General features: G+C 44.2%; 1 protein-coding gene across 1 annotated transcript; it reads left to right on the forward strand.

The window, feature by feature from the left end:
* The first annotated feature begins 1,336 nt into the window (after positions 1-1,336).
* Positions 1,337-26,642, forward strand: NUS1 (NUS1 dehydrodolichyl diphosphate synthase subunit). The gene is made up of 5 exons (XM_084777337.1): positions 1,337-1,894; positions 16,079-16,204; positions 16,981-17,130; positions 21,114-21,213; positions 23,903-26,642. Exons 1-5 carry the CDS (start codon positions 1,483-1,485, stop codon positions 23,991-23,993), a joined length of 879 nt encoding a protein of 292 aa, XP_084633463.1. The 5' UTR covers positions 1,337-1,482; the 3' UTR covers positions 23,994-26,642.
* Positions 26,643-27,032: the final 390 nt, after the last annotated feature.

Raw genomic sequence — 27,032 nt, forward strand, 5'->3', positions numbered from 1 at the left:
CATACAAGCAAGCGGTGGGCAGCCAGTAAGAAGGATCCAATATGTGGACTAGCAGGAGTGAGGATATTCTGAGACACTTCCCCTCCCCCCTCCACCTTGGCTGTTAGATTATCGAAACAAATGGACCCCAAGAAATTGGAATTTGCACAAGGGTCTCATGTTGAGAGAAGGCGGGAACTTGGAGGCAGAAGCGGATTTGTCTCTGGGAAAAAGACTTCACACACCTTGGTAAACTCCTGTGGAAGAGACTGGGGTGAGATAGTGACGGGTGAGCGGTACACCATCTTGACCAGGATTTCTTAGCGACACATACCTCTTCTGCGCTTAAACGTCATTTTAGGACCGTAAAGATGGCACCATGCGGATGCGCGCTCCCCTGTATCTGAACTCTCTCAGTCCTTTCTTTCCAGTTTAGCTACGCTGAAAATCACCTTCCGTTTCCTGCTTTTCCTGCCTATTGTTTAGTTGTCTGTCGAGGATGGGTTATTGGCAGAGCTTGATTTGTTGTTGTTGTTGTTTTCCGAGACGGGGTTTCTCTGTGTAGCCTTGGCTGTCCTGGACTCACTTTGTAGACCAGGCTGGCCTCGAACTCACAGTGATCCATCTGCCTCGGCGTCTGCCTCCCGAGGGCTGGGATTAAAGGTGTGCGCCACCACGCCCAGCTGGACTTGATTTGTTCGGGGTGCTAGGGCCTGATTCTGACTGTAATAATGCCGCGGCAGTTCTGCTTGTAGGTCCTATACCGAAGAGCCTCATTCCCACTCTGGGAAGTTTTATTCTGGTCAGTAGATTGGACAAAAAACTGTGAGGAGACCTCTCCAAGAATACTCTAAGACTTCGTGAACATCTATTTGGTGACCCTGGTTGGTTTCCAGCATCTTCACTTGCTGGCAGGGTGGATTCTCTCTCTCTGTAATTTTCAGTTTACTTAGATCACTTTTTTGTTGTTGTTGTTATGACCTTAAGAGGGGGCAACACGGGATGCCCAGGGCCTCTTGTCTGAGAAACAGCCCAGTCCTCCCTCTATTACTCTTTGGAACATCCCCTTAACCCCTCCCCCGCCTCCTCCCGTCCCCCCCCCCCCCGCCCCCCCTTTCAGAAAGGCCAGAGTCGTTGGCGCGTCGCCCTCCCTACCCCCAGGGGGCGCCAGCGGCCCGGAGCCCGCCTCATTCCCGCGCGCACGCTCTCCCTTAGTGGCGCCGCGGCGGCTCCAGCCTCGACTCCCAAGTCGGCGTCCAGAGTTCCCCGGCAGCCAATCAGGACTGTCCATGTACTAACGGGGGCGGGGCTGCCGAGGGCGGAGGAAGATGGCGGCGGGGGCTAGGTGAGGTGTTGGCAGTGGCGAGGGGCTCGGGCGCGGGCGCGGGGGGTGGGGGGGGGACGCGGAGCGATGGCCCGCGGCGGCCGCTGGGGAGGATAAGACGCCGTCGCGCCGCGGGTGTGGGCCGGAGGGAGGAGACGGTGCCCGAGCGCCAGGGGACTATGACGGGGCTGTACGAGCTGGTGTGGCGGGTGCTGCACGCGCTGCCCTGCCTGCACCGCACGCTCACCTCCTGGCTCCGCGTTCGCTTCGGCACCTGGAACTGGATCTGGCGGCGCTGCTGTCGCGCCGCCTCCGCCGCGGTCCTAGCGCCGCTCGGCTTCTCGCTCCGCAAGCCCCCGGCCGTCGGCAGGAACCGGCGTCATCATCCCCGGCACCCGCACTGGGGACCGGCCGCCACCCACCCCCGGCTGCGCTGGCGCGCGGACGGCCGGTCCTTGCAGAAGCTGCCGGTGCACATGGGCCTGGTGATCACCGAGGAGGAGCAGGAGCCCAGCTTCTCAGACATCGCGAGCCTCGTGGTGTGGTGTATGGCCGTGGGGATCTCCTACGTTAGCGTCTACGACCACCAAGGTGAGGCCGGGTGTCGGGTGGGAGATGGGGTGTCAGGGGGCGCTTCCGAGTCCCGGGGACTACGTGTCTGGCCAGTTGGCTCCTCTGTCGCCACCGTGCGTGGTCGCTGCCCCTTCCAGGCCCTGCGAGTTTCCGTGGCCCTCGCCCTTAAGTATAAATCACAGAGCCGGCGCTTTCGAGGAAGGGCGATCAGTTCGATTGAGCATTGACTGCATCTTTGGATTTGGTTGTGTTATTTTTAGCGCTTAAAAAATATATATATATATTTATTGTAGTCCGTTAACGCAGATGGTTATCTGTTTGGCTTTGTTTCACAAAAGAGGCAGCTGAGGTTCAAAACATTAACTGATTCGCCCAAGGTCACAAAAGTAGTAAGGAGGAAATAATTGTAACCGGTCCGTGTGCGCTTTCAAAGGGTTTCAGTGCCCTCATCTTCAGTGAGAGCAGGCGGTGGAGGATTTTTAAACACGACCCGACCCCGCGCGCCGTAGGTTTTCCGAATGAGCTTTTGGAGTTAGGTGGCATTTGAGTTGGGTATCTGAAAAGTGCGTGCGAGTTTAGACAGGCTGAGGACAAGATGGTGCGCTCCTGTCTGCGAAGCCTGGAGCCTTGAGTGGTCGTTTGGCCTCCGCGGCCAGCACAGCACTTGATGGAGTTGGCTTCCTGTACGTTCTAATCGGGGCAGTGAATTTCACCACAGTTTTGTTAAAGTACAAACCTCAACACTCACTTCGTGGCAACAGGCCTAAAGCACTCTTTCAAGTAGATGCCTTGGAATCTTGCCTTGGTTCCTGCTCACGGAGGTGATGGATGACATTTGGGGAGTAAAGTTACTACTAGAAAGGAGAGAAATTCTGAAGAGAGGAACTTGAGAGTTGGTGTGGAGGAGATGAAATTTGAGCAGGGCATTAAAGACTAGGGGCAAGATGAAGTGGAGGTTCTAAATGTCAGGGTTGGCTTCCCGGGCAATCCTAAATGCAGCGCTGTTTCCTTAAAGGCGTGAGGAGGAGGAGGGTTTGGGATTGGTGTGCAGGAAAGAAAAAAAAAATGACTGTTTCGTTCTTGGTTCCGTAACTTGCATGTAAGCTCCAGAGAAGCAGTTTGAGTTTTACCTTTGAATCTTTATCAGCAAGACACCTAATTGTAGGGCTTGGCGAGGGTAGGTAGGGCTCCCTGGCCGCTTCTTCGTCTCTCTCTTGCCGCTAGCAAGGGCTGTGGCTCTGTAGAAGCCCATCATCCGAAGTGATGATTCGCCCTATAGGGTCAGAGAAGTTAGTTCCTGGAGGACGCGAGAGCGGTAGAAGCCAAGGAGGGGGCACGGACTGCCTAAACCAGCAGTCAGCCGTGTGGGATATATAATAAGGCAATAAAAAAAAAATGAAAATTAAAGAGTTAAGTAATGTGGTTTGACTTATTTCCAGTAGGAAGGAAAAGGCTCTGAGCTGTTTGACCAGACTGCAGGATTACAATACAGTCACACTTCCTTGTTCCTGCAATTCCTGTTACTGAATTTCTGACGTGACTCAAGTCCTGTGTCATATCCCCTTAGAGGGAAGACAGCTGGCAACCACGAGAACCGGAGGGAGGTTAAAGGAAGGTGTTTTACTGAGTAGACCTCAAGGATTCTGTGTCCTGCTATAAAAAGCGTTTTTCCTTGGGGTTGTTTTCACAGTTTGAGTAAGAGAGCTTCAGTGTGTCTCTCCTGGCTTTTGACTGATTTGTTCATTCAGTGAGCCATAATAGTTGGGCATATATCAACTACCATACCTTTCCAGGCATGAGTAAATGCAAACGGAACCTAAGATTTTAGTGAAAGTCTGGCTGCTAATATAATTAATTGTGCTAATATAATTAATTGTGTGTAGTTTTAGACAATGAGGAAAAATAAGGGAGGGGAGGGAAGATAGCTGAAAGGCAGCGATGTAGGAAGAGGTAAAATTTTAAATTGGATGATCAAGGACAAAGATTTTTAAATAGATAAAGATATTTAAACTGTATTCTACCTCCTCCAGTGCACTTCTATTTAAGCTTGTTTTTGTATAGATATTTAGAAAAATTTATATTCAAATTTTAGAAAAACATATGCGTGATTGCTACATTCATACCTGCCTTGGTGTAGAGACCGCAGTATGAACAGTCGGGGGGGGGGGGGGCGGGTGTCTCCAGTGCATTAATGCAGGCTGATACATAAATAAGAAATGGCAAGTAAGTATGAAAGGCTTCAGAGAGAGAAAAGGGGAAATCCCTTAGAAGTGCTCCTGTCCCCGTAGGGCTCTAGGAAGAAGGGAAGGTGACATTTGCGTTGGAGCTAGCAGAGGTTGCTAGGATTTGGAGCTTGAGCACTACCGTGTGCCTGTATGTGAATTGTAAATACCACCGCTTTGGTGAATCTAATAGGTGAGTTTCCATAACAGGATGTTGGAAAATAAAGTAAGATGAATGCTTAGCTGCTCTGCTTCTACGTTGTTCTGTAGAAATCTACTGCAAAGTTCAGTGTTTTAAATTATTATGTCTTGACTCAGTGCTGTTGGGCAATTTTCCTTGGGGGTCACATATAAAGATGGTAGGCAGATAACTGGCAGGGACATAAAGGTTGTCATTATGTGTCATCCAGTTTGTGCCTGGTCTGGAGAGAGGAGGTGGGCATCTGTCTTCACCATGGTTCCCACATTGGTACTTTATGAGCTTTCTTAGGCAATAGAGGCCGCAGCGTGACCGGATTGTCTCCAGATCAGGTGTTCGCAGAATCAGACCAAAGCTGCAAGGCTGTAGGACCTGGCTTAAGCAAGCAGTCACATATCTGTCCTGTGTGAAAGAAGTAGATTTAATTCTCAGTGAGAAAATGGCTCGTTGTGTCTCAAGGTGAGAGCCAAGGGAAGTTGCCAGCAGCCAGCTCGGAGATGAGCTTATTGATTTAATTTTCCCAGAGCCTACATCTCTTCATCTTCAACTCTGTATTTAGATACCACTCATTCTGATTATTATGGGTTACAGGTTGCTTTTAATGTCTGACTCCACCGATACTTACTTGGTTTGTGTCTTCCTGGGAACTGACAGCTATGTTTGCTTTTGTAGAGGCGGGGTCTTGGTGGATGGCTTTCGTGCCTCAGTCTTCTGTCGTGCTGGGATTACAGGCATGCGTCCAAACCTGGCTTGTTTTGGTTTTGACATTTTTTTTTTTTAATGAGCTCTTCCTGTGCTGCCCAACTACGTGTACTCATATGAGCATGCTGTGTTTGCCTTCCTAAAGCTGCAACTGTTCATCTCATCTGCATGGCTTAAAAAAGAAATAAACAGTGGCGGTGGCAGGGTGGCAGCAGCGACAACAGCAAAACAACACATTTAAGCCGGGCTTGGTGACTCACGCCTTTAATCCCAGCACTTGGGAGGCAGAGGCAGGCGGATTGCTGTGAGTTTGAGGCCAGCCTGATCTACAAAGCAAGTCCAGGATAGCCAAGGCTACACAGAGAAACCCTGTCTTGAAAAACAAAACAAAACAAAAAACCCCAAAACAAACAAACAAACAAAAACACATTTAAAGGAGATATATCTCTATCATCTATCGTGTGTGTGTGTGTGTGTGTGTGTGTGTGTGTGTATATGTGTGTGTATGTGTGTGTGTATGTATGTGTGTGTGTATGTGTGTGTGTGTATGTGTGTGTATGTGTATGTGTTTGTGTGTGTGTGTGTGTGTGTTGGTTCTGGGGCTCAAACTGTGGGCTGAGCCCTGTACTTTCTCATTATATTTTCAGACTTTTTTGATTATGGTAATTTCTGCTGTATTCATTCATTGGAAATTGAAGTTTTCTTAGATTGGTCAGCAATTTTTGAGTTCACAGTTCTCATAAGGAGAACTATTTTGTCTACATGATTATGATTTAGGAAACGATTGTGATAGGAACTGTGTTGAAAAACCGTTTCTTAAATGTATTTTGTGTTACAGCCTTAGGCTGTTGTTAGGCTTTCTTGTGTTCCTTTGAAGTACACAGTGCTCCCAATTGTCCGGATGGGCACCTGTCCTTATTGCCCAAGTGTAGGTGTTACCACACTTACTGTAGATTGTTTAGAAAAGTTTGAGAATGAATCCTTGAGTGTTTACAGGGCGAACTGATTTATCACTCTCACGGATCAGCAGAATTAAGGCAGCCCTGTTTTTAATCTCTATTTTTATCAGGCTACTTATGTAGTGCTCCTGCATGCTGGAGTTTGACCTTAACATAGAACAAAAGGTGCTCTGCCACTTGCCTTATGTAAGAGTGATCATGGGCTGGGGGTGTAGCTCAGTGGGTGTAGTACGGAGGCCCTGCACACACACACCAGACACACTTCTCATGTTATAAGGAAAGAAAAATCCCAAATGTTCGGTTTTACCAGTAAAGACTCAGGAGCCAGATGCTGGGGTGAAAATTTGCTAGCCTAAAGAGGCAGAGAAAGCTCCCAGCTGACCTTCCTACTCAGCTCACGGCCCAGAATGACCGAGCTTGCTAGCTCAGCTGATGAGACAGGAGGAAAAGGTCAAGAACTAAAAGCCAAAGGGCTAGAGAGCTAGGCTGAAGAGCTAAAGGTCATCTTCTTCTCCACACTGTCTTAAATACCCATCAACTCAAACTCCCTCCTTCCTGTTAAGCCCGCTCAGCTGGTTTCTTGTGCCACCTCTTGACCTAGGCTTAGCTTTATTAAACTCTGTGTACAGAAAGTTCTTGGATTAAAGGTGTATGGTAGGGCTGAGAAAACCACAATCTCCCGCAAAATGAGCAGAAAGTTCTTGGATTAAAGGTGAATGTTAGGGTTGAACCACACCAAACAAAAGACAGGTTTTTACAGTTCACAATCTCAGGGTTCCCAATGGGATCAAATATCTTGCAACACACCTCATCTTTCACACTGCTATTCACGTGTGAGGATAATTTGGGGGTAGTGTCATTTATCATAAGTTGAAATGAGTCAGCAAGATACTATTTTCTGTGTGAGATTCAGCAGCAGGACTGCAAAAATAGTTTGTTGTTCTTTCTGCTTTTATTTTCTTTGTAAATCTGTCCTGTGTAGTAGCTTTTGGGTGATTTCTCAGGCTAGCCGTAAAGGGGCTGCCCAGGGTCACCCCAGCCTTTGCAAGTTATTTCTCACCAATCGCTGTACCTCATATTACACCCACATTTAGGCTACTCGCTGTCTCCGCTTTCTGGAGTGCTCACTTTCTTCTATGCACATGACTATGTCGCTCTGATCCTGAGTCTACCCTTTCACCTCCAGCTGGCGTCTCTTGCCTCTTGGTACTCAGTCTTGCCTCTTTCTTTCTTTACCCTGGGATTTGCTATACTGTTGGGTACCTCTAAAAATACTTAGCTTTCTTAGTGTGTGTCCGCACTTGAAGCCACACAGATAGCGGCTCTACTTCTCCTGTTTGCTTCTTTCAGGGTAGCTGGCCAGTGTGCATTCTTTGACTCCAGGGAGGGCTTTTCCTGGTGCACATGCATAAGGAACTGAGTTGCAGCACAGCTCTTGTTTCCCGAGAGTGGAAGCTACAATCCGTCAGGCGAGGAAATTATTCAGTTCTAGTTTGGCCTATGATATCAATACTAACAGGAGGTAGTGTTTTGTTTTTTTCTCTTTTCTTTTTTTTTTCCGAGACAAGCTGTCCTGGACTTGCTTTGTAGACCAGGCTGGCCTCAAAGTCACAGCGGTCCACCTGCCTCTACCTCCCGAGTGCTGGGATTAAAGACATGTGCCACCATGCTTGGCTTGTTTTGTTTTTCTCTGTGTAGTCCTGGCTCTCATGGAACTGGATTTTCAGACCATGCTGGCCTTGAGCTCACAGAGATCCACCTGCCTCTGCCTCCCAAGTGCTGGAATTAAAGGCATGCACCATCACACCTGGCAGGAGTTACAACTTTTTAAAAAAGATTTATTTATTTATTATACAGTGTTCTGCCTGAATGTGTGCCTTCAGGCTAGAAGAGGGTACCAGATCTCATTATAGATGGTTGTGAGCCACCATGTGGTTGCTGGGAATTGAACTCTGGACCTTTGGAAGAAGAGACAGTGCTCTTAGCCTCTGAGCCATCTCTCCAACCTGAGGTATAACACTTAATATGATTGTTCCATGTGCTGAATTACAGAGATGCCAGATGTATTGAAAGTCCAAATGCATTCATAAACTCTACCTGGAGGATTTGCTGTGGATGGGAACCTCTGTCCCTACTATTCACCTTTAAGTTATATCATCCTGTCTTGCTTTACCTATCCTGCTTTGTTTTTTGATGTGAGGAATGATTTTGTTCTTAATATTCTTCTGTTAAACTATAGTACTAAATCTATACATTAAGCCAGTTTAGTCTTTTGTTTGTTTTTCGAGACAGTTTCTCTGTGTAGCCTTGGTTGTACTGGACTCACTTTGTAGACCAGGCTTGCCTGGAACTCACAGCGATCCTCCTGCTTCTGCTTCCCCAAGTGCTGGGATTGCAGGTGTGCACCCTCACTCCCAGCTGCATTCAGCCTTTATAAAGAAAATTTATTATTTTTAATTTGTGTGTGTGCTTCTCAAGTGCAGGCATTCTTGGAGGCCACAAGAGGGCAGTACATCCTCCAAAGTTAGAGTTACAGGCAGCTGTGTTGGTTCTGGGAGGTGAACTTGTGTCCTTTGCATGCACTACACATGCTTTTAACTACTGAGCTGTCTCTTCAGCCCCTTGTATTAAATTTTAATAGTAACAATTATTTTCTGTTAAATTCTTTAAAAATAAAAACCATTTAGCTATTTGGTATGTAGGTATGTGTATCTCAATCATGGAAGTCAGAGAACATCCTGCGGGAATTGATTCTCTTTTATCACGTGAGGCTCAGGGGGATTGGACTTAGGTCTCCAGGCACAAAGACAAGAGCCTCTACTTGTTGAGGCTTCTATCTCACCATCCCCTTAGTTGAATTCTTACTGTGTGCCATATGCTATGCAAAACCACAGTAAGTCTAAAAGATTTCCAGCAAAAGAGACAGAGAATAAAAAAGCCAAAAGACATATCCCTTAAGGAACCAGGTCTAGAATTTGAACCAAGTTTTCTTTAAAAGCTTTTGTTCTGATAGCTTTCATGTGGACTTCCATCATTTAGAGAACAGACAATAAGAGTCCCTTTGTGTGTTGACTATATTGCATCATCTAATGCATTCATAAACTCTACCTGGAGGATTTGCTGTGGACGGGAACCTCTGTCCCTACTGTTCACCTTTGTAGCTTACTCTTTCCTGGAACTTTGCATTTTATCTTGGGTATCATGGTACTGACATACATGTGATAGAAACTTTTTATAAAAGGCATTTTAAGGCAGGGAGTTTCCTTATCTCACTGATCTAGATGTTTGCCCTGGGCTGTAGGATGCTTGTTTGATCACCCCAGTTTAACTTTATGGAGCTCTTGCTCTCTATTGAATTGTGCTTCATAAGCAGAGTTAAGTCATTCTCCCCTCCCCCCACCCCCAGGTTTCTTTCTCTGTGTAGCCTTGGCTGTCCTGGACTCACTTTGTAGACCACATTGATCTGTTAGGATTAAAGGTGTGCAGCACCACACCCGGCCAAGATGTTCTTGTTTCAGAATGTGCAGCTTTAGCTGGAGATGTTGCTGGGGCCGTGTGTGTGTGTGTGTGTGTGTGTGTGTGTGTGTGTAAAGTGTTTGCCTCTGTGCTTGTTTCATCCCTGATGTTGATAAAACAGACAGACATTAAGTAAAATGCAGCCGGAGCTGAGAAAGTCTGTGTGTCTTCAGCTAACTCACTCCTTGTGATGAAGGCCTTAAAGCCATTGCATGAAGCCAGTGGCATGTTTGTTTCCTTCCTGCAGTATGTTAACATTCTGGCATATTTGTTCATATGTGAAGTGTCCCGAGGCTCTCCATTAAAATAAGAGAGCTCAGTGGCTTATAAGGAGTTGTGTTTATGACTGCGATAGTCATGTAAAATTAAAAAAATATTTTTCACTTAAAATAATTGTACTTTTAAGTATGTTTTCTTGTCCAAAGATTCGCCTCCAATAGTGTGATGATTGTGTTTTATAGAGATTAAATGAAGGTAGCCAACAGGTAATTTACTTACCATACATCTCTAGGCGTTGTATATAAGGAAATATGCTTTAATTACATAGTTTAATTACATAACAAGGAGAGACTGTTTCAGTGCTATTTTTCTTTGTCTTATACAGTCTTTTTGCTAGATGTTTCTTAAAAGGTCTCCTATAGAAGGAACAATTGTAAAAATTCTAGTATCAAAAGATATGTTAAATGTATATTTTAAAAGACTTTTTATCAGGTGTACATTTCATGGGAGTTTTGAAAGAACCTTTAAGAAGCACAGAAAAAACTTGTTGAATGAATACCTGTGTAAACTTGCGCACGTGCCTGGGCAGGAGGAGCTGGACTTTGAGACATGGGCATGGTCCCAGGATGCCTTTCCCTTTCAGAGCAGAGATTTTATAGGAGACCCCACTAAGGATCCTGAGAGCGTCTGTAATCCTATAGGTAGATTGGTGGATTTATTCCGTTTGAAATGCTGGTACTATTCCTGGTTTCTGCAGCACCATGTTTGTTTGGATTTCTTTCTTTCTTTCTTTCTTTCTTTCTTTCTTTCTTTCTTTCTTTCTTTCTTTTTTTTTTGAGACAGGGTCTGTCTGTGTAGCCCTGGCTGCCCTGGACTCGCTTTGTAGACCAGGCTGGCCTGGAACTCATGCAATCCGCCTGCCTCTGCCTCAACCTCCTGAGCGCTGGGATTAAAGGTGTGCGCCACCACCCCCGGCATGGGCTCCTTGATTCACATGGCTGGCTTCTCTTGTGTCTCTTGTAAATGTGAGGCGCGTGTGGGCCCTTGTCTTTCTGCTCAGCTTGGCCATGATCAGTTGGTAATTGGGTGTGGGCAGTTTTGTGCTGTCTCAGGTGTCTCCCCTGGCTGAGATGTCACTGTGCTGCCATGCAGTTTGTACCTCTACCCCCAGTACTTCATAACTTCACACTCTGTATCTCCAGTATTACGCTCCGAAACAGCACTGTTGAAAATGCCCCCAAATCTGCCCTCATGCTAGAAAATAACACTCCAGGTCACCGAGTTGTTCATGTTGGAAGTTGAGCTGAGTATCTTCTTACATTCTGTCAAGTTGTAGCTTGTCATCAGCCTTTCTTAGCCTTGTGTGGACTACGTCTGATGTGTTGCACTTGTATTGGTGTCATCTGTCCCACCAAATGTCAGTAGCCATCGTGGTTGATGTGTGTTACTACACTAGCCCCTGAGTGGTCTTTATTTGCATCCTGACCCCTCTATAATTCGTTCTTCACCTATCAGCAAAGTAATTTTTTGGGGGTGGCGCGGTTGTGGTTAAATCCAGGGCCTGTGCCTATTCTGCGACTAAGCCAAGTTTTTATCTCTTGGTTTTTCTGAGAAAGCATCTCACTCTAGCTCAGGCTAGCTTTGAACTCACCATGTTGTCTGGGCTGCCTTGACCTCAACATCTTGCAGTGTCCCAGTCCTATTATTATTGGTGTACCCGGTGCCTGGCTGCATCTGTTTTATCTTTAAATAACATCATTCAAAATCTGAATAAAACACTTTAGAGATTCCTGTTGTACTTAGAATGCTTTATTCACTGCCAGGACTAATGGGCCTTCTCAAGTTGTACGCCTGCCTTTCTGCCTTTCTTTCTTTCTTTCTTTCTTGTATTCTTTTCAGTGTCTCTGGTCTCACATACCATCCCTGTTCCAGTTTCACCTCTGTTGCTGTGATAAAGCACTCTGACCAAAGACAACTCAGGGTAGGAAAGGGTTTATTTGGACAATTTACAGCCTGTCACTGGGGGAAGTCAGAGCAGGAGAACACTGTCTGTTGCTTCTGTCACAGGCTGGTGCTTAGCTCCCTTCCCTGGGCCTAGGACCACTGCTCAGGGAATGGTACTATTACAGCGTGCTGGACCTTTCTGCATCTGTTCACAGACCTGTCCCAGGTCGGTCTGATCTGGGGGATCTCGCAGTTGAGACTTTGCAGTAACTTTTGGCTGTGTTAAAATGATAATTAAGTCAGCTGGGACAACGCTTTCCATTTTCTTGCTAATTTTCATCTTGGTACTCTTCTTTCCTTTAAAAGATGAGCTCCGAATGCTGAGAGAATATACCACAGAGCTATCTCTGTAATCGCCGGCAGCCGAGGTAATCCTCATTTCCTGGTGGGCTGCTGTGTGTGGTGTCTGGGATTTAAACCCAGGGCCTTAGAGCAGGCTAGGCAAGTGTTCTACCACCTAACTCCATTATCTAGTTCCAGAAATACCAGCTTCTCTGTTTTGAGACCGGAACAGAGTCAGCCAAAATGTTGTTGATAAAATACCAGAACTGAGATGCCCCTGAGGACGGCGCAGGAAGAATCCGCGGTGTGTGTGGGCAGAGCAGCACAAACTGCAGCGCCGCCTGCTGCAGGAGTGCAGTGTGCAGACACGCACCAGGGCGCACCCAGAGCCACAGGAGCACGTGCGTGTGTGTTATGATGGGTGAGGGTAGCAGCATTCCAGCGTGTTATGGAGAAAGGTCAGAGAACATTCTCTTGTTGCCTAAACTTTGCACTTAGTTTTTAGTACCACAGTTACAAACATTTCTTAGAATATAAAAAGAAACACATGTTGGCTCTCAAAGCACATAGCTCGTGTTTATAAAGAAACAACAACAAAAAAGTCACCTGTTTTTTTCTGAGATGCAGCTTTCCTAGCATAAACTTTGTTCTTTTGTGGAAATCGGAGATGTGTGTGTCCTTTTGTACACGCATTTGTGTTTTCAAAGATGACTTTCACTAGCCTTTTCTGTTTATGTTTACTTTCCTTTGGGAAATCAAGCCTTTGTAACACAGATATAGAGCAACAAATCAGAAATTCCTTACATCATTACAAACTTAGGCTAGCTCCCAGGTTATTCTTTAAGAATACGTGTGTGCCCTGTGAACCTTCTCAAGCCCTTTAAACAAGACAAACAACCCAGACAAAACTACAGAAAGAAAAAGTGCCATGGAATAGTTACTTCTGTTTCTGTGATAATACTGTGTGAGACAGGTCCTTCAGCAAGACCACACCTCCTAAGCCTTCCCAGACAGGGCCACCAGCTGAGGACCAACCATTCAAATAATGAGCCTGGGGCCAGTGCAGGGGGGGGGGCATTTTCATTCAAACCACAACGGGCTATTATAGTGTAAGCTAATACTTGCGGGCTTTCCAGACAGCTCAGCAGCTAAACATGAGTGCTGCCACTGCCTCTCCAGAACCCATGCCAAAGTGGAGAAACCTCTCCACAAAGTTGTCCTCTGTCTTCCATAAACATGACAAGTGCACCCTGCCTTTACACACACACACACACACACACACACACACACACACACCCGTGTGCACGCATACACACCAAGAATAATAAATAATGAGTAGTAATTTTGACATAGATTTCAGATCAAATCCTTCAACACCTAAGGTCAGTTGCTTGACCATCTTGAATCTGTTTCCTTGTCATTAAATGCTAGGATTTGCTGCTGCTGCTGTTACTATTGTAACACAGGCCGGTCTTGACTTCTCAGCCCTTCTGCCACAGCCTCCTAACTGCTGCTATTATGGTCAGGCACAACAAGGTTTGGCTTAAAATAAATAAATGGTTAAATTGCAATACTATAGTCTGTTTTCTCAAATTGGGTTTTCCTTAAATTGGTCAAATCCAAATGTGTGGCTCACCTTTTTCATTCCATCATCCTTGGATCAGGCACTTTAGGGCGTAGAAGGCAAATAGGGTAGATTATGAAATGAGGAAAAAAAAATTCCACCCGCCTTGTGCAATTACTCGAGAAGTCTGTCAGTCAAAGGCAGCCTTCTTTCTATCTTGTGGCCTTTCTTTTGTATCATGTGACATGGAGGTAGACTGTGAGTGCTACAGAGAATCCTAAGCTAGCGACACTTACATACTTAATTCGTGAAATGAATGCCCTGAGTATGATCAGCTAGAGGGGTCACACTGTGTGGCATTGGGGATCATTTCCCTCATGATCTGTTTCATGTAAGCCTCAGACAGAAACTGTCGTTTATAGTGTAGCTGTTGGTGTGCCCAGCTCAGCCAGGAGCAAGGTTCCCTCCAAGTTTCTGCAAGTCTTTATCGAGATAACTGGCTGACTCTGCTCTTCCTTGTGAATTCTGCTTGCAGCCAGGAAGTGTCTGCTTGTATTGTGAGAGGTTCCTGGAACCCAGTGCCCGGTCAGTGGTCTGTCCCTTTAGACTTTGTTGTTAGTTGGACTTTGTGCACTGGCAAGTTACTAAGTAAACACGGAGCTCCTTTTATATGGGAAAGAGATGAGTAAGGCGGAAACACAGGCAGGAATGCATTTCAGTGGTGCAGGTGGCTGGCTGAGTTAGTGCTACTTTTCAAAGTGCACTTAATTATTAGTGGATTTGAACAAAATCCATGTGAATTGGGGGCGGAATGGGATACTGGGAAAGGTCTCTGGAGGTAATGACACTTCAGCTGCCCTGTTGAGAACTGAGAGACTTGTCCAGGGGTAGGCCAGTGAAGGTCGCACAAAGGATAGGGGCTTGAGATGCGTAAGGCAGCCCTTAATTTGCTGATTATAGAGCCGCATTATAGAAATAGGTTGACTTATTTCCTAAACATGTATTATTTCTACCCATTTACTGCGGAAGCATAGACAGCAGTGTTCATGTTGAGTGGCTTATTGCATTTTGAAGCCATTGAAGATACTGAAGTTGGAATGTGCCGAGATGGAAGATGTACCCAAAGCCAGGGGATTTGGTAGCCTAGGGGAACATGCCGAAAGGGCAGGAAAACCCGCTGGAAGGTATTTGTGAGGTCATAAAGAAGGCTGCACTGACCGGAAACTACAGTGGTAGTGGACAGATGAAATGGGGCTATAGAAACCATTGCTCTAGAGGAGCCAGAGATCTTAGCTTATTAGTGGCATGAAAGTGGTGATGCTGCAGAGAGAAGATGCCTGGGTAGCTGAGCAGGCCATGCTGCCGTTAGAAATAGAACTGCCAGCCTGCCTGCTCACTTCATCCTATTCTCAGTGCGCATTAAGCCTAAATGCATATAACTTACTTTTACAGCGTCCCCACCTCCCTTTAGATAAGAGGTTTCAGCCTCAGGCTGTAGCCCAGGTGTCCTGGAATTTAGACTGTAGGCTGGGCTGGCCTCAACCCACAGCATCATGCTTGTCTTGTAATCCCTACATGCTGGGATTACAAGTGTGCGCTACCGCGCCCTCTCCCAACTTGGTCAGATTGTTTTGAGAGCCAGCCTTTTAAGATACAGTGCCAAGTTTTCACTGCTCACATTTCCTTGTTTACAGAACTTTAAGGTAGAACGGGGTGTTGGAAGGAACTGGACATATTAGGAACAAAACAGTAGCTTCCTGCTTAAAATTTGAATGTTTTCTTCAACATGATGCCTTTACATTAATTCTGTACAGATGATGCATTCTTTCTTTTTTTGGTTTATTGAGACAGGGTTTCTCTGTGTGGTATTGGCTGTCCTGGCACTTGCTCTGTCGACCAGGCCGGCCTTGAACTCACAGAGGCTGGCCTGCCTCTGCTTCCTGAGTGCTAGGATTAAAGATGTGCGCCACCATGCCCAGCTGGCTGTTTTTTTTCATACATGTGAGGTTTTTGACTTGAACTTTGTGACATCTGTAATGATCAGTGCTCAAATACGCCTGTTCTGAACATTGCTACACATAATTCCTAATTATACCCACTTTCCTCTGAAATTATTGCTTTTTTTTTTTTTAATTCAAACTTGCTTGGATATGGGTATTCCAAAATAACCACTTTTTGGGTGTGAGCATGGTGTTGTCCCAAGTGTTACATAGCTTGTTTTGTAGGAAGGCTGACCTTGAACTCCTGGTCTTCCTGCCGCCACCTCTCAAGTTCTGGAATTGTAGCCTACTCTACTGCTCTTAGCTTTTATATTCACTTTTATATTTCCTAATTTCTCAAAGAAAACGCCCATTCCTCTTTAAAAGGGTTTTATTTTACTTTTAATTATGTACATATGTGTGAGGGAACGTGCAGGTGTGAATGAAGGCGCACACAGATTCCCTGTGTGCTCCCTGGATGTGCAGAAATCTGCTAGGCACTGAAGAGCGTTACCTAACCTGTTGTGATTTACTTGCTCATAATTTTCTTTTAAAGGTATTTTCAAGAGAAATAATTCCAGATTGATGGATGAAATTTTAAAACAACAGCAGGAACTTTTGGGTCTAGATTGTTCCAAATTCTCGCCAGAGTTTGCAAACAGTAATGACAAGGACGATCAAGGTAAGTGTGCACGGACATTTGGATGGACACACAATAGGCTTCAGGGCAGGCGTCGTCACATTCTTCATTAATCCTGCTCTGGTAGTCTTTATTACCAGTACATTATCTTGCTAAAAGATAATGTTTAAAAATGATTTAAAAAAAAGCAATGACATCATAAAAATGAATCCATGTTAAAGAATGTATTTAATTGGGAAGATTTTATAGTCCTGTGAACAGAGAAGCCTAGGAACAGATACATTTATAATAGTGAGTTAGTGAGTTTATATGAAAAATAATATGAAAGAATGTTTGTAAGTAGTACTTTTGCGTTGTTTTTCCAGAGTTGTAACAGTTGTAAAGCAGCTTCTGCAGTCAGATACTCATGGACAGTGTGCACACGCCCCCAAAACATAGTGATCTTTAGTCTGTAGTGTTCCTTTAGGTTACTGTTAAATTGACTAGGGGGGTAGACTGCGTTTGCAGGTGGTCTCTTTTGTAGAAGCTTTACTCACTCTACAAGAAGTAATACAAATTACTTTTAGTGTTTGGAAAAGGGGATGTATAAAAGTACCTCTCCCCCTCCCCCTGGAGCGCATGCTTCCCTCCTTTCAGCGGCCGCGAGCAGATTTGTTTAGATACTGACACGAAGGGCTCAAGCGGTTCCTCGTTATCACAACTGTGCCTTTAGTTTGGTCTGAACTTCATAAAACTGATTTTGAAATAAATATGGAAGAATGTACTTTCAACATGATCTCGAATGTTTTTGTTTGTTTGTTTGTTTTTTCCTTTTCTAGTTTTAAATTGCCCTTCGGCAGTGAAGGTGCTGTCCCCAGAAGATGGAAAAGCAGACCTCGTGAGAGCTGCGCAGGACTTTTGCCAGTTAGTAGCCCAGCAGCAGAGGAAAGCCACAGATTTGGATGTAGATCTGCTAGATAGTTTACTTAGTAAGTCAGAAATGTTGCCCATTTTGTCTTCCAAAGAGACAGATGAAAGAGCATTTAAGTTCTGTTCATTCAGGACAGTCTGGTTTTCACCTGGCTTGGTGGTTCGTGCTTTAAGTCCGGCATTCAGGAGGCAGAAGCAGGCAGATCTTTGTGGTCCAGGCTGGTTAGCCAGGGCTGCATAGCGAGACACCGTTTTGAGGTGGGGACTTGGCCTGGGGAGTGGGGAGCGCTGGACCCCTTACACTTCTGACATTTAATGACCCCATGTGAAAATGATTTCAAGATATGGAACTTATCCTTGCACTTAACATGAAGATTTAATAATAAAAAATGATTTTTTTTTTCTTTTCTTCTTTGTTTTGGGGGTATGTGTGAGGGCAGGTGAAGATACCCTTTTTGGAGTTGCTTCTCTTCCTCTACTGTGTGAATGTGGATGTAGCACCCCAGGCTTCGTGGGGCCCTTTCCCCCACCCTGAGCCATCTTGGGCTTCAGTGTGTTGTCACCCTTTTCTGTCCCTCTTCCACTTCCTTCCCCCTTTTTGTTAGGCTTAAACAACTTAATTATGAGGCAGTCTCCCAAATACAGCCTGTTCATCTCTCCTTTCTGTGTTCATTCTGTTTGCTTTGCAGACGGCATTATATGTTAAAGGTATTTTTATAAAACTGTGTTTGTTTCTTAGTTTCCCTCTTAACCCGGCTATCACACAAATAATTGAGACACTTTTATGTTTGTTTAATAAGTTTCACAACGCAATAAGTGAGCAGTTATTACTTTATTCTTAACCCTCTAAGCTGCTCTGGTTTTCTCCCAGTGAACATCCCAGAAATAGTTGGACTTTATAGCTTTTCCTGCTCCAAGGTCTCTCCTGGTGTCACCTGGACCTTTTCCACAGCTGAATCCCCTGCTTCCTCCTCTTAACTCCTCCTCCGCAGTCTGGCAGGAAGTCCAACCCTCCAGCTCAGTGATTGCCTATAAGCTGCTTTATTGGCATATCAGGGGACAGTTGTGAGCAGTGTTTACACAACATGGAGATAGGAGATTCTCAGAACATGGCTTGTAAACAGATATGTGGGGGGGGGCACAGAAATCAGCATTTGAATTACACAATAACTTTATGCCTACAATTGTAGGTGTCATATTTTGCTAAAATACAGCTTTCTATGTAAATGCAGATACATAAATATGTATAGGTAGTCCCCACCTTACCCCATAGTGCTTATGCAAGTCTTTGGTTTGCTTTGGAGTCCCTTTAGGAACTTTTGCCCTAATTTCAAATGTGCACAAATTTTTTTGGGGGGGAGTGGTCAATTATAGTTATTTTATTAAACTATTAAGGTAGTAAGGGTAATATTTTTACTTTTAACAAGTAAGTTGAATATTGCCGTTTCATCTGTAATTTGGTAAGATTCATAGCTATCACTCACATTAGTAGAAACTCATTAGAACAGTGAATAATATTTGAGAGCGCTAAGAACCTTGTGTGAACAGACGTTGAGATCTGCTAATTAGCAGCCTGGAGACTGTAGTATATACCACCAGTGTGCCAGCACCATGTAGTTCTTCCAGTATAATCTCTCTCTTCTGTATAAAAAATACAAAATGTTTCAAGCTGTAGTGGGGAATCCAATTGGAACATAGAACCAGGTGCTGGGAGGTGGCTCAGGAGTTAAAGTCTTTGCTGCACAAACCTGCTGAACTGAGTTGAGATCTCCAGGGCCTATGAAAAACAGTGTAAGCATCTATAACCCTAGCACATCCCACTGGGAGATGAAAGATGGAAACTGTAGAACCAAATACAAACTGCACATTTAAGGAAAAAATATTACGACTATTAATCTTGTCCACAGAAAGAAACTGTAGAATAATTGAGAAATTATTACTTAAGTGGTCGTTACAATAAAAATATTAATATGCCAACTCCCTTACCATAGGTCTTTGAACGCATTGCCTGCCTTAATTGCCCTTTCCTTGATCCTCTAGATTATATGCTTATATTACCATTATTATTTCATACAATTATCTGTGTACCAATGGGATGGGAAAAGGAGACAGATAAAATTACAAAGCCAGTAAGAGGTTTACTGGGACAAACCAGGCTTTGCAGTTTTAAATTCTGCGCTCCACATTTGTGAAACCACAGAGAGCTTGTACTTGTCATTAGAGTGGTCCCCTTACCTACTCCAGCGGTAAGACTTCTGTGTGTGTGAGAAACAGCTTTTTTCCTTATCAATACATTTTCATCATATTTTCCCTCTTTCCTCAACTCCTCCCAGATCCTCCCCACTAAACTTTATGTTCTTTCCCTCTCTAAAATCAGACAAGAACAAACAAACAAGCACACAGCAAAAAACAGAACAAAACAAAAGTGCGCGCGCGCACACACACACACAAAGAAAATCAAAATAAACAACCAAAAGACAAAAAAAACAAAAAAAATGCCTAAATAAACCAGGAGTGGTGTTAGACACATCGAGACAAAGCTGAGCTGTGCACAGGGTTTTAAATGAGGGCTACACCAGTGAGAGGAAGTGTGCTTGGTGTTTGTCTTTCTGAGAGTGATGTGTTTTGCTGAAGAGGGTTCCCAGTTGCATTCATTTTGTAAGTCTTCATTTGCCTACCGTGGAGGTTTAGTAGTCATCCGAGGACTTGCACACTGGCTGCGCATAGACATCTTAGGGTTCTAAGACTCCAGGGATCTGAGCACGGCACTTGTAGCTTGCATTGCAATTGATACCGCTTCTCAAGTTGTCTTGGCCCTGACTTTACACTGGGTTTTCTTCCTGCCCTGCCCTCTTGTCCCTCCATGTGGGTAGTTTGTCACTCAGTCATGGCTGTAGGATTTTACGTGAGCCCTGTTTGTAGGATCTTCCTGTTAAGGGTCTGGACATTGAGCCTGTATCCTCAGACCAGCACGACTGTGGTCCCAGACCTCAGGCCCCTTAAATTTCACACTTGTTCCCTGCTGCATGTACCGTGCAGCTGCATGTACCATCCACGTCATTGGGCAGTGAGAAGCAAATCCCTTCCGGTGCTCTTCTCTGCCGTTGACGGGGTTAGAGATGCGAGGCTCTGGAACAGTCCCAGACAAGAAGGCCTTAGACGCTTGGTATTTGGAGTTGAAACTTTTGTAGTTTTAAGTGGTAATTGCCTGCCCATGGTCACACCCACTGCTCTTGAAAGGCTGGTTTTGCTCTGTTACTTTAAGAAATTTTTATAGAGAAGATCTGTTAGCTTCATATATTTCTCTCTTGCTCCTCTTCAACCCCCCAAAGAGAATTCTTTGTAGGTAGCAGTGAGAAAGGAGGTAGATGCCCTTCTTCCCTCTTCTTCTTTCTTTTTTTTGAGTGGTGTGTTCTGTTTTGTTTTTGTGAGACTGGGTCTCACTATGTAGACCAGACTGACCTCAAACTCACAGAGATCTACCTGTTTCTGCCTCCTGAATGCTCTTTTTTTTTCCTTTTAAAGATCTATTTATTTATTTATTTATTTATTTATTTATTTATTTATTTATTTAAACACAATAGTTTTTAGGTACCCTGGGAATCCAGGAGAGGGTGACAGATACTGAGAGCTACAGTTCTGAGCTGCCTGTTGGGTTCTGGGACTGAACTCTGGTCCTCTGGAAGAGCACTGTGAGATCCTAGCCACTGACCCACCTCTCCAGCCCCAAGATGGCTAATTCTTGATGAGCCTTTTCTTTTCTACAGTTACTCAGTTCTGGGGCCAATAGAAGCAATTATGTCCCCAGTGCTGAGACAAAAAGTGACTTCATAAGGTGATCAGCACAGTTGGATGGACTGTTGGGAATTTGCACATTTGGAGTGAACACAGTGATGGTGTTGGTTTGGAGGGGGTGGGGCTGGGGACATTCAGATGAGGTTCTGAATGAGGACAACAGGCAAGGAGCCCAAGAAGCCTTTGTCATGTTTGTGTGTAAATGGAAATGGTACATTCTAATTTCATGTATGTCTTTATTTCCAAGGTTCACATGGGTTTCCTGATCCTGATTTAGTGTTGAAGTTTGGTCCTGTGGACAGCACATTAGGCTTTCTTCCCTGGCAAATCAGATTGACTGAGATCATGTAAGTAACTGAAAGTTGTCCTAGCTCTAATGGCAAGACCTCATCCTTCATCTCAGGTCTGAAGTACGGTGGCAAAGCACAGGGCTGCCGATGAATTAGTAAAGTGTGTGGGTGTGCGGATGTGCGCTGTTGACATTAAGTATCTCGGGGATCATGACGAATGCTGGAGTTGTGGTTGCACAGAAAAGGCAGGAACGCACCCAGGCACGGTACTGACAGGAAGCTCGGGTCCCAGTGACAGTGGGAAGCACGGTGGGTGCGAGGAGGATCACAAGGAAGACCGTGGGGTTTACAGATGCCGCACGGAGCCAGCTCTGTTGGAGTGATAGTGCGAAGAAATGAGGAGGCCGAGGCCTCAGAGTCTGATGGCTGTAATGACGAAATGAGGAGTGGACTGGGAGGGCAGACAGCTGAACCACAGGCAGTACAGGAATGGCAACTTCGCAAGGTTTATTTGGCCATTATGGCTAGAATAGGATTGCAGAAAACAAAATAAAAAGACAGTTGAAGGGGCCATACTTATGATTTTGGGACAGTGAAGGGAGTAAATTACTTATAGAACAGGGTTTGCAGACTTCTGAAATGGCCAGAAAATAAGTATGTTAGATAGTTTTCAGGTCATGTAATATCTTACTGTTTAACCATTAAATTTGTCTGACTCAGCAAATACAGCTAAATCACACGCAGCTCATGAACAAGGATGAATGTTAGTTACAAAAATAAGCTGTTAAGTTGGGTATGCGTATACTTCCTGTACTCAGGAGGCTAAGACGGGGAAAAGTTGAGGCCAGCCTGGTCTAAGTGAGTTCTGGACAAGCCTGAAACCTTGTCTCACAAATAAACAAAGGCAGAGTGTTGTTTGTTGACCCCTTGTTTAGAATAAAACAGACGACCCCCCCCCCCCCCCACCCAGGTAGGGTTTCTCTGCAAAGCTTTGACTGTCCTGGATCTTGCTCTGTAGACGAGGCTATCCTCAAACTCAGGCATCTGCCTATCTGTGCTGCCGCTGCTGGGACTAAAGGTGTGCACTGCCATACCCAGCTAGAAGAAAAGAGATTTTACACCCTTAAATATATTCCATTTCTACATCATGAATGGAAAAATACTAGAAATCATTTGTGCCTTGGGCGTTATTTACTGACTGTACATAGCACTTTACTAATCTGGTAAAACTTAGGAGAGGAAGAGAAATGGCTCCCACGGTTTTATGCTGAATAGAAGAATTGTTGTTGTTGTTGTTGTTTTTTTTTTTTGAGACAGGGTTTCTCTGTGTAGCCTTGGCTGTCCTGGACTCCCTTTGTAGACCAGGCTGGCCTCGAACTCAGAGCAGTCTGCCCGCCTCTGCCTCCCTAGTGCTGGGATTAAAGGCGTGTGCCACCACACCCGGCCCCGGAAGAATTGTTTTGAGAGGAAATCTGAAAGTAAAGGAATCCTCACTTAGAAAGGGAGATGCAGATGATTTTAAAGCCATAGATTTTAATGGAACCACTTACTAGGACACAGGTATGCATAGCACTGGTGACTGGGTCAGGGTAAAAAATGAAAGGTCAACTGTGTCCTCTAAGTGGTTGGCCTGTTGAAAGAGAGGATCTCTCCAAAGTGCCCTTGAAGAAGAAGAGTCTGAGACTAGAAGAAAAAGATAATCAAGCAAGGAGGTCTGAGAACACACATCAGAGTGTAGGGACTGTCTTCACTCACTGCACAGTGACAGAAGGGAAAACAGGCTGGGTTGAGCTTGGTTCTGTAGGTCTGGTTATCCTCCTGAGAGGTTTTCCAAGACTTTGAGGAACTTCTCAGGTTACTGCGAGGAAGTTAGTGGGAAATGGTCTGGAGCGAAGACTGTTAGAGTAGGTAGGTCTTGGCTCAGCTACGCAGCTCAGTAATATTGCTTGGGAAAATTGGTTGGATTAATCTATTGTTGTTGTTGAGACAGGGCCTTTCTAGTCCTGGCACTTTCTATGTAGACCAGGCTGGCCTTGAACTCAACAGAGATCCCCCTGCCTCTGCCTCCCAAGTGCTAGAATTAAAGGTGTGCGCCACCACTCCTGGCTAAATTGGCATTTTAATGTAGAGTTGAGGACTTAAGTGACCTAGCACACACCGGGTTGTCCACTGTACCTGTGTCTTTAGATTTGTCCTCGCTCTCATATTTTGTTGACTTTTGTCTGTGTTTGCGTGCTGTCCAGAAGCCTAAGGCCATGATGTACTTGGACCCTCTCGTCAGGTGTTCACGCTGCCTTTCACATGCTTGTCTTCACAGTATGAATGTTCCCCTAGCAGTGGGCTTCGATGGCTTTACTGGTTGCTCACTGTACCACTGTGTGGAAGTACATGCCCCTCTGGCTGAGCCTAAGTCTGGCTTCCTCCAGCTGTTAATGACACTGGCTTACTGTGACCATGTAGCGTTCTTACAGTGAAGCTGAGTGCATTGTTAATACACAGGACTTGTTAACCTTAATGTATTTTGCATTGTGAATCTAACTCGCTATAAATGACTTTTCTCTTGTAAAGAAAATGGCAGATTATTTTTGCGTGAGCTGTCTTAACAATGAATTTGACAAGAAGATTCGCCTATTCTGTGTGTAACTTACTTTTTTCTGCTCTTAACTTCCTTTCAGATATCCCCTCCTCATATTACCATGCATCATCTAATTCCCATCCCTTGTGGGTTTGTTTGTTTGTTTTCCAGCTCTTTGCCTTCCCACCTAAACATCAGCTATGAGGACTTTTTCTCCGCCCTCCAGCAGTATGCGGCTTGTGAGCAGCGTCTGGGAAAGTAGTGGTCCCTGCTTGTATCGGATGACTTCAGGCTTGTGGAGAAAAGGACCCAAGTGACTCTGATGTTTACAAAGTCCCTATAAAACCCTGTACACACCTAGTTCATATTCCTCATAATTTATCAACAACACAAAAAAGTGTCTTACTTGAGAGCGAATGAGTGTGTGTGTGTGTGTGTGTGCGTGTGTATGTGTGCACGTGTGTGTGGAATAAATTTATAAATGGGGCACATTGGAGAATGGAGCGTAGAGACGTACAGGTGAAGCACGTAGCGGCAGTGTGTGTCTTAGGGACCGAGAGACTCGGGCTCAAGGCTTCGTGTCCTGCTACTTCCCTGTTTTTGTGGGGAGTGGAGGGAGAGAGCAGAGCTGCTTTAGTTGTTTGTGGTGGCTGGGATAATTCTTGTTCAGTCTTTCTTAGTGACCAAACTTTAATTTTTAAGGATAGTATATTGACTTAATGAGGGGAGTATCCTCCTCTCGAGCGACCTGCAGATCCTCCGGATGTTCACATGTTGGCTGTTTGCTCACCTGCAGAGCAAAGGGAACATTCCCGGATTCCGTCCATTTCATTTCTTCGTTACAGTGAACAGTGTGACTTGAGAGGACTGGTCTGGCGTCTGTCCTGGGTTATAAAGGTCATTTGAAAAAAAAAATTTGTACAACACTGAAGTACAGAACATAAAACTGTTAAAACTGAATTATGAATTAGGCAGTCAAAAACCAAAATGGTGAATAAACAATTATCTTAAAGGTGGAAAACGTTCTCAAAGGACAGTTTTGATTTCCTTATTTGTGTGATGGCTAGTATGGTATATAGTACCCAAAGCATTTAAAAAATATTTCCACAGCTGTGCGTGGTGGTACACGCCTGTAATCCCAGCACTCGTGAGGCAGATCTCTGTGAGTTCGAGGCCAGCCTGGTCTACAGAGTGAGTCTAGGACAGCCAGGGCTCCACAGAGAAAGTCTGTTTGAAAAAAAAAGTTTCCATTAGCTTTTTATTTAAAATAAACATTTGAGAGAAGTTACCAAGTGACTTGCTTCTCTGGAGTGGCACCTGGGACTTTTTTTTTCCCCAGAAATTTCAGTGACAACTGCATGATGGTTCAGTAGGATGGCGCCTGTACTGCCAGTCTGAGCATCATTGAACTTGATCTTCTGTGTTCTCTTGTGTTACAGAGAACAGCACTGGCTCTGACAGAATTGAATTCTTCATAGATGCTCATATTTTTTCCCATACTGCTAATTTTTGGGTGGAAATCATTCTTCATATTTGGTGGACAGTTTTCAGACAACTTTTATCAACAAGTGTTCAAGAGCCATGTACGTTTGGAATAGAGCAGTTTTAAATACTGGGCCTCAGAATTGAAAAAATGGCAACGAAAGTGAGCTTGGAAAGTGGTCTAGAATTGCTTGTCAGACTCTGAAGAATACATGTTTCAGCTTTGGATTACAAACCCCATTTATGATTTTTAAAATATACTTGAAATAAAATGATTAAAATAAATTTTGGTCCAGTGATATTACTTTGCACTTCAGTTTGTTTTGTTTTGTTTTTTGTTTTTTTGTACAAAATTTTAAAGTCTTAATTTATTGCCAAAATTTTGTGTGAAGCTACAGTGTATTTAACGGTTATTAGAGAATTCTCCATTTCTGCTCCCCTATACTATGTATGATCTGTGTTCCTCTGGTTTTATTCCCCATGGCGGGGGTAGTTCAAGGCAGCTTAAGACCTTTTATAAACATGACTGGTATAAATGCCCCTTATAGACCTTCTGGGGTATGCACAGCTTTAACAAATTAAATTTATTGGGCTCAATTGAAATAAGAGGATTCAAGGTTTATTAAAATGAAGTTTGCCAAATTACCCTTTGGAATAGAGCCAAAATCCTAAAGCATTGAGTTTTGTACTTTGTTCTTTCCATGCAACAAAGCAAATCATTTGCATATGACCCAAGATTGCTGTGGCTTTAGGAACAATTGGTTAAGTAAATTAAGGGTTTTGATTTTAAATCTAGGCACTCAGGGTCTTCTCACATGAGACCAACATGCAACTTTCAGCGCCTGAATAACACTGGTCACTCTTCCGTGTCCACCAGTCCAGCACAGTGGATATCATCAGAACTCTCTTTGTGCCCATGTGCACTAAAGGTGTTCTCTTTAAATTGTTTCTCCTTGACACTCTCCGCAATGGACTACTCAACAGATGGCATGGGGCATATAAAGAAATTGGAGGGTTTAACTTCATTCTGAAGTGTGATTGTAGGTTGCGCCTTGAAACGGAATGGTTATTGTTTGAAAAGCTGATTATAATGTGAATAGCAGATCCTGTATGTTGTGACTAAGGCTTAAGAATGCCTATTTTTGACAATAAAATATTCCAATATTAATGAACAGTGCCAAATACACTGTGCATACCTATAATTTACTATTTGAATGTATGCTAATTAGTTACTCTCTTCTGTGTGATGGTCCCATGCTTGGAGTTAGTGAAGTCCTTGTGATGTTTATTATGCCTGTAGATTTTGGCAACATGTAAATAATGTGTACAGCAAGTTTTTATGATTAAGGAATCAAATTTATTGAATTTTATTATTGAAAGTTGAAATAAAGATGTATGAACAAAAACCAATAAAAGAATATACACTTTTCATGGACTGTAGTATTATGTAAATGTTACGTTTAGTCTGAACATTCGGGATTCTGAACTGTAATGAGAAATGTGTGACCAGACGCAATCCTGCTTTCAGGTATTATGCTCCTTTTTTAAAAATTTATTAATTTATATATACACAGTACTTTGTCTGCATGTACACCAGAAGAGGGCACCAGATCTTGTAGATGGTTCTGAGCTACCATGTGGTTGCTGGGAATTGAACTCAGGACCTTTGGAAGAGCAAGCAGTGCTCTTAACCTTTGAGCCATCTCTCCAGTTCCAGTATTATGCTCTTAATTGGAATGCATTCTCACTTTTACCCTGTTAAACATTTGCAATTGTCCATTTGCTTTTTATTTAATACTAGAGTGAGGTTCAGCTTAGT

This window comes from Acomys minous, assembly GCF_964271855.1.
Source record: "Acomys minous genome assembly, chromosome: 3".
NCBI classification, from domain to species: domain Eukaryota; kingdom Metazoa; phylum Chordata; class Mammalia; order Rodentia; family Muridae; genus Acomys; species Acomys minous.

What these genes read in the sequence shown, in the direction of transcription:
- NUS1 (XM_084777337.1), top strand. Translation starts at nt 1,483, where the DNA reads ATGACGGGGCTGTACGAGCTGGTGTGGCGGGTGCTGCACGCGCTGCCC. An exon ending in TCTGCTAGATAGTTTACTTA is followed by an intron (nt 17,131 to 21,113) that starts GTAAGTCAGAAA and finishes TTTATTTCCAAG; the next exon opens with GTTCACATGGGTTTCCTGAT. An exon ending in ATCAGATTGACTGAGATCAT is followed by an intron (nt 21,214 to 23,902) that starts GTAAGTAACTGA and finishes TTTGTTTTCCAG; the next exon opens with CTCTTTGCCTTCCCACCTAA.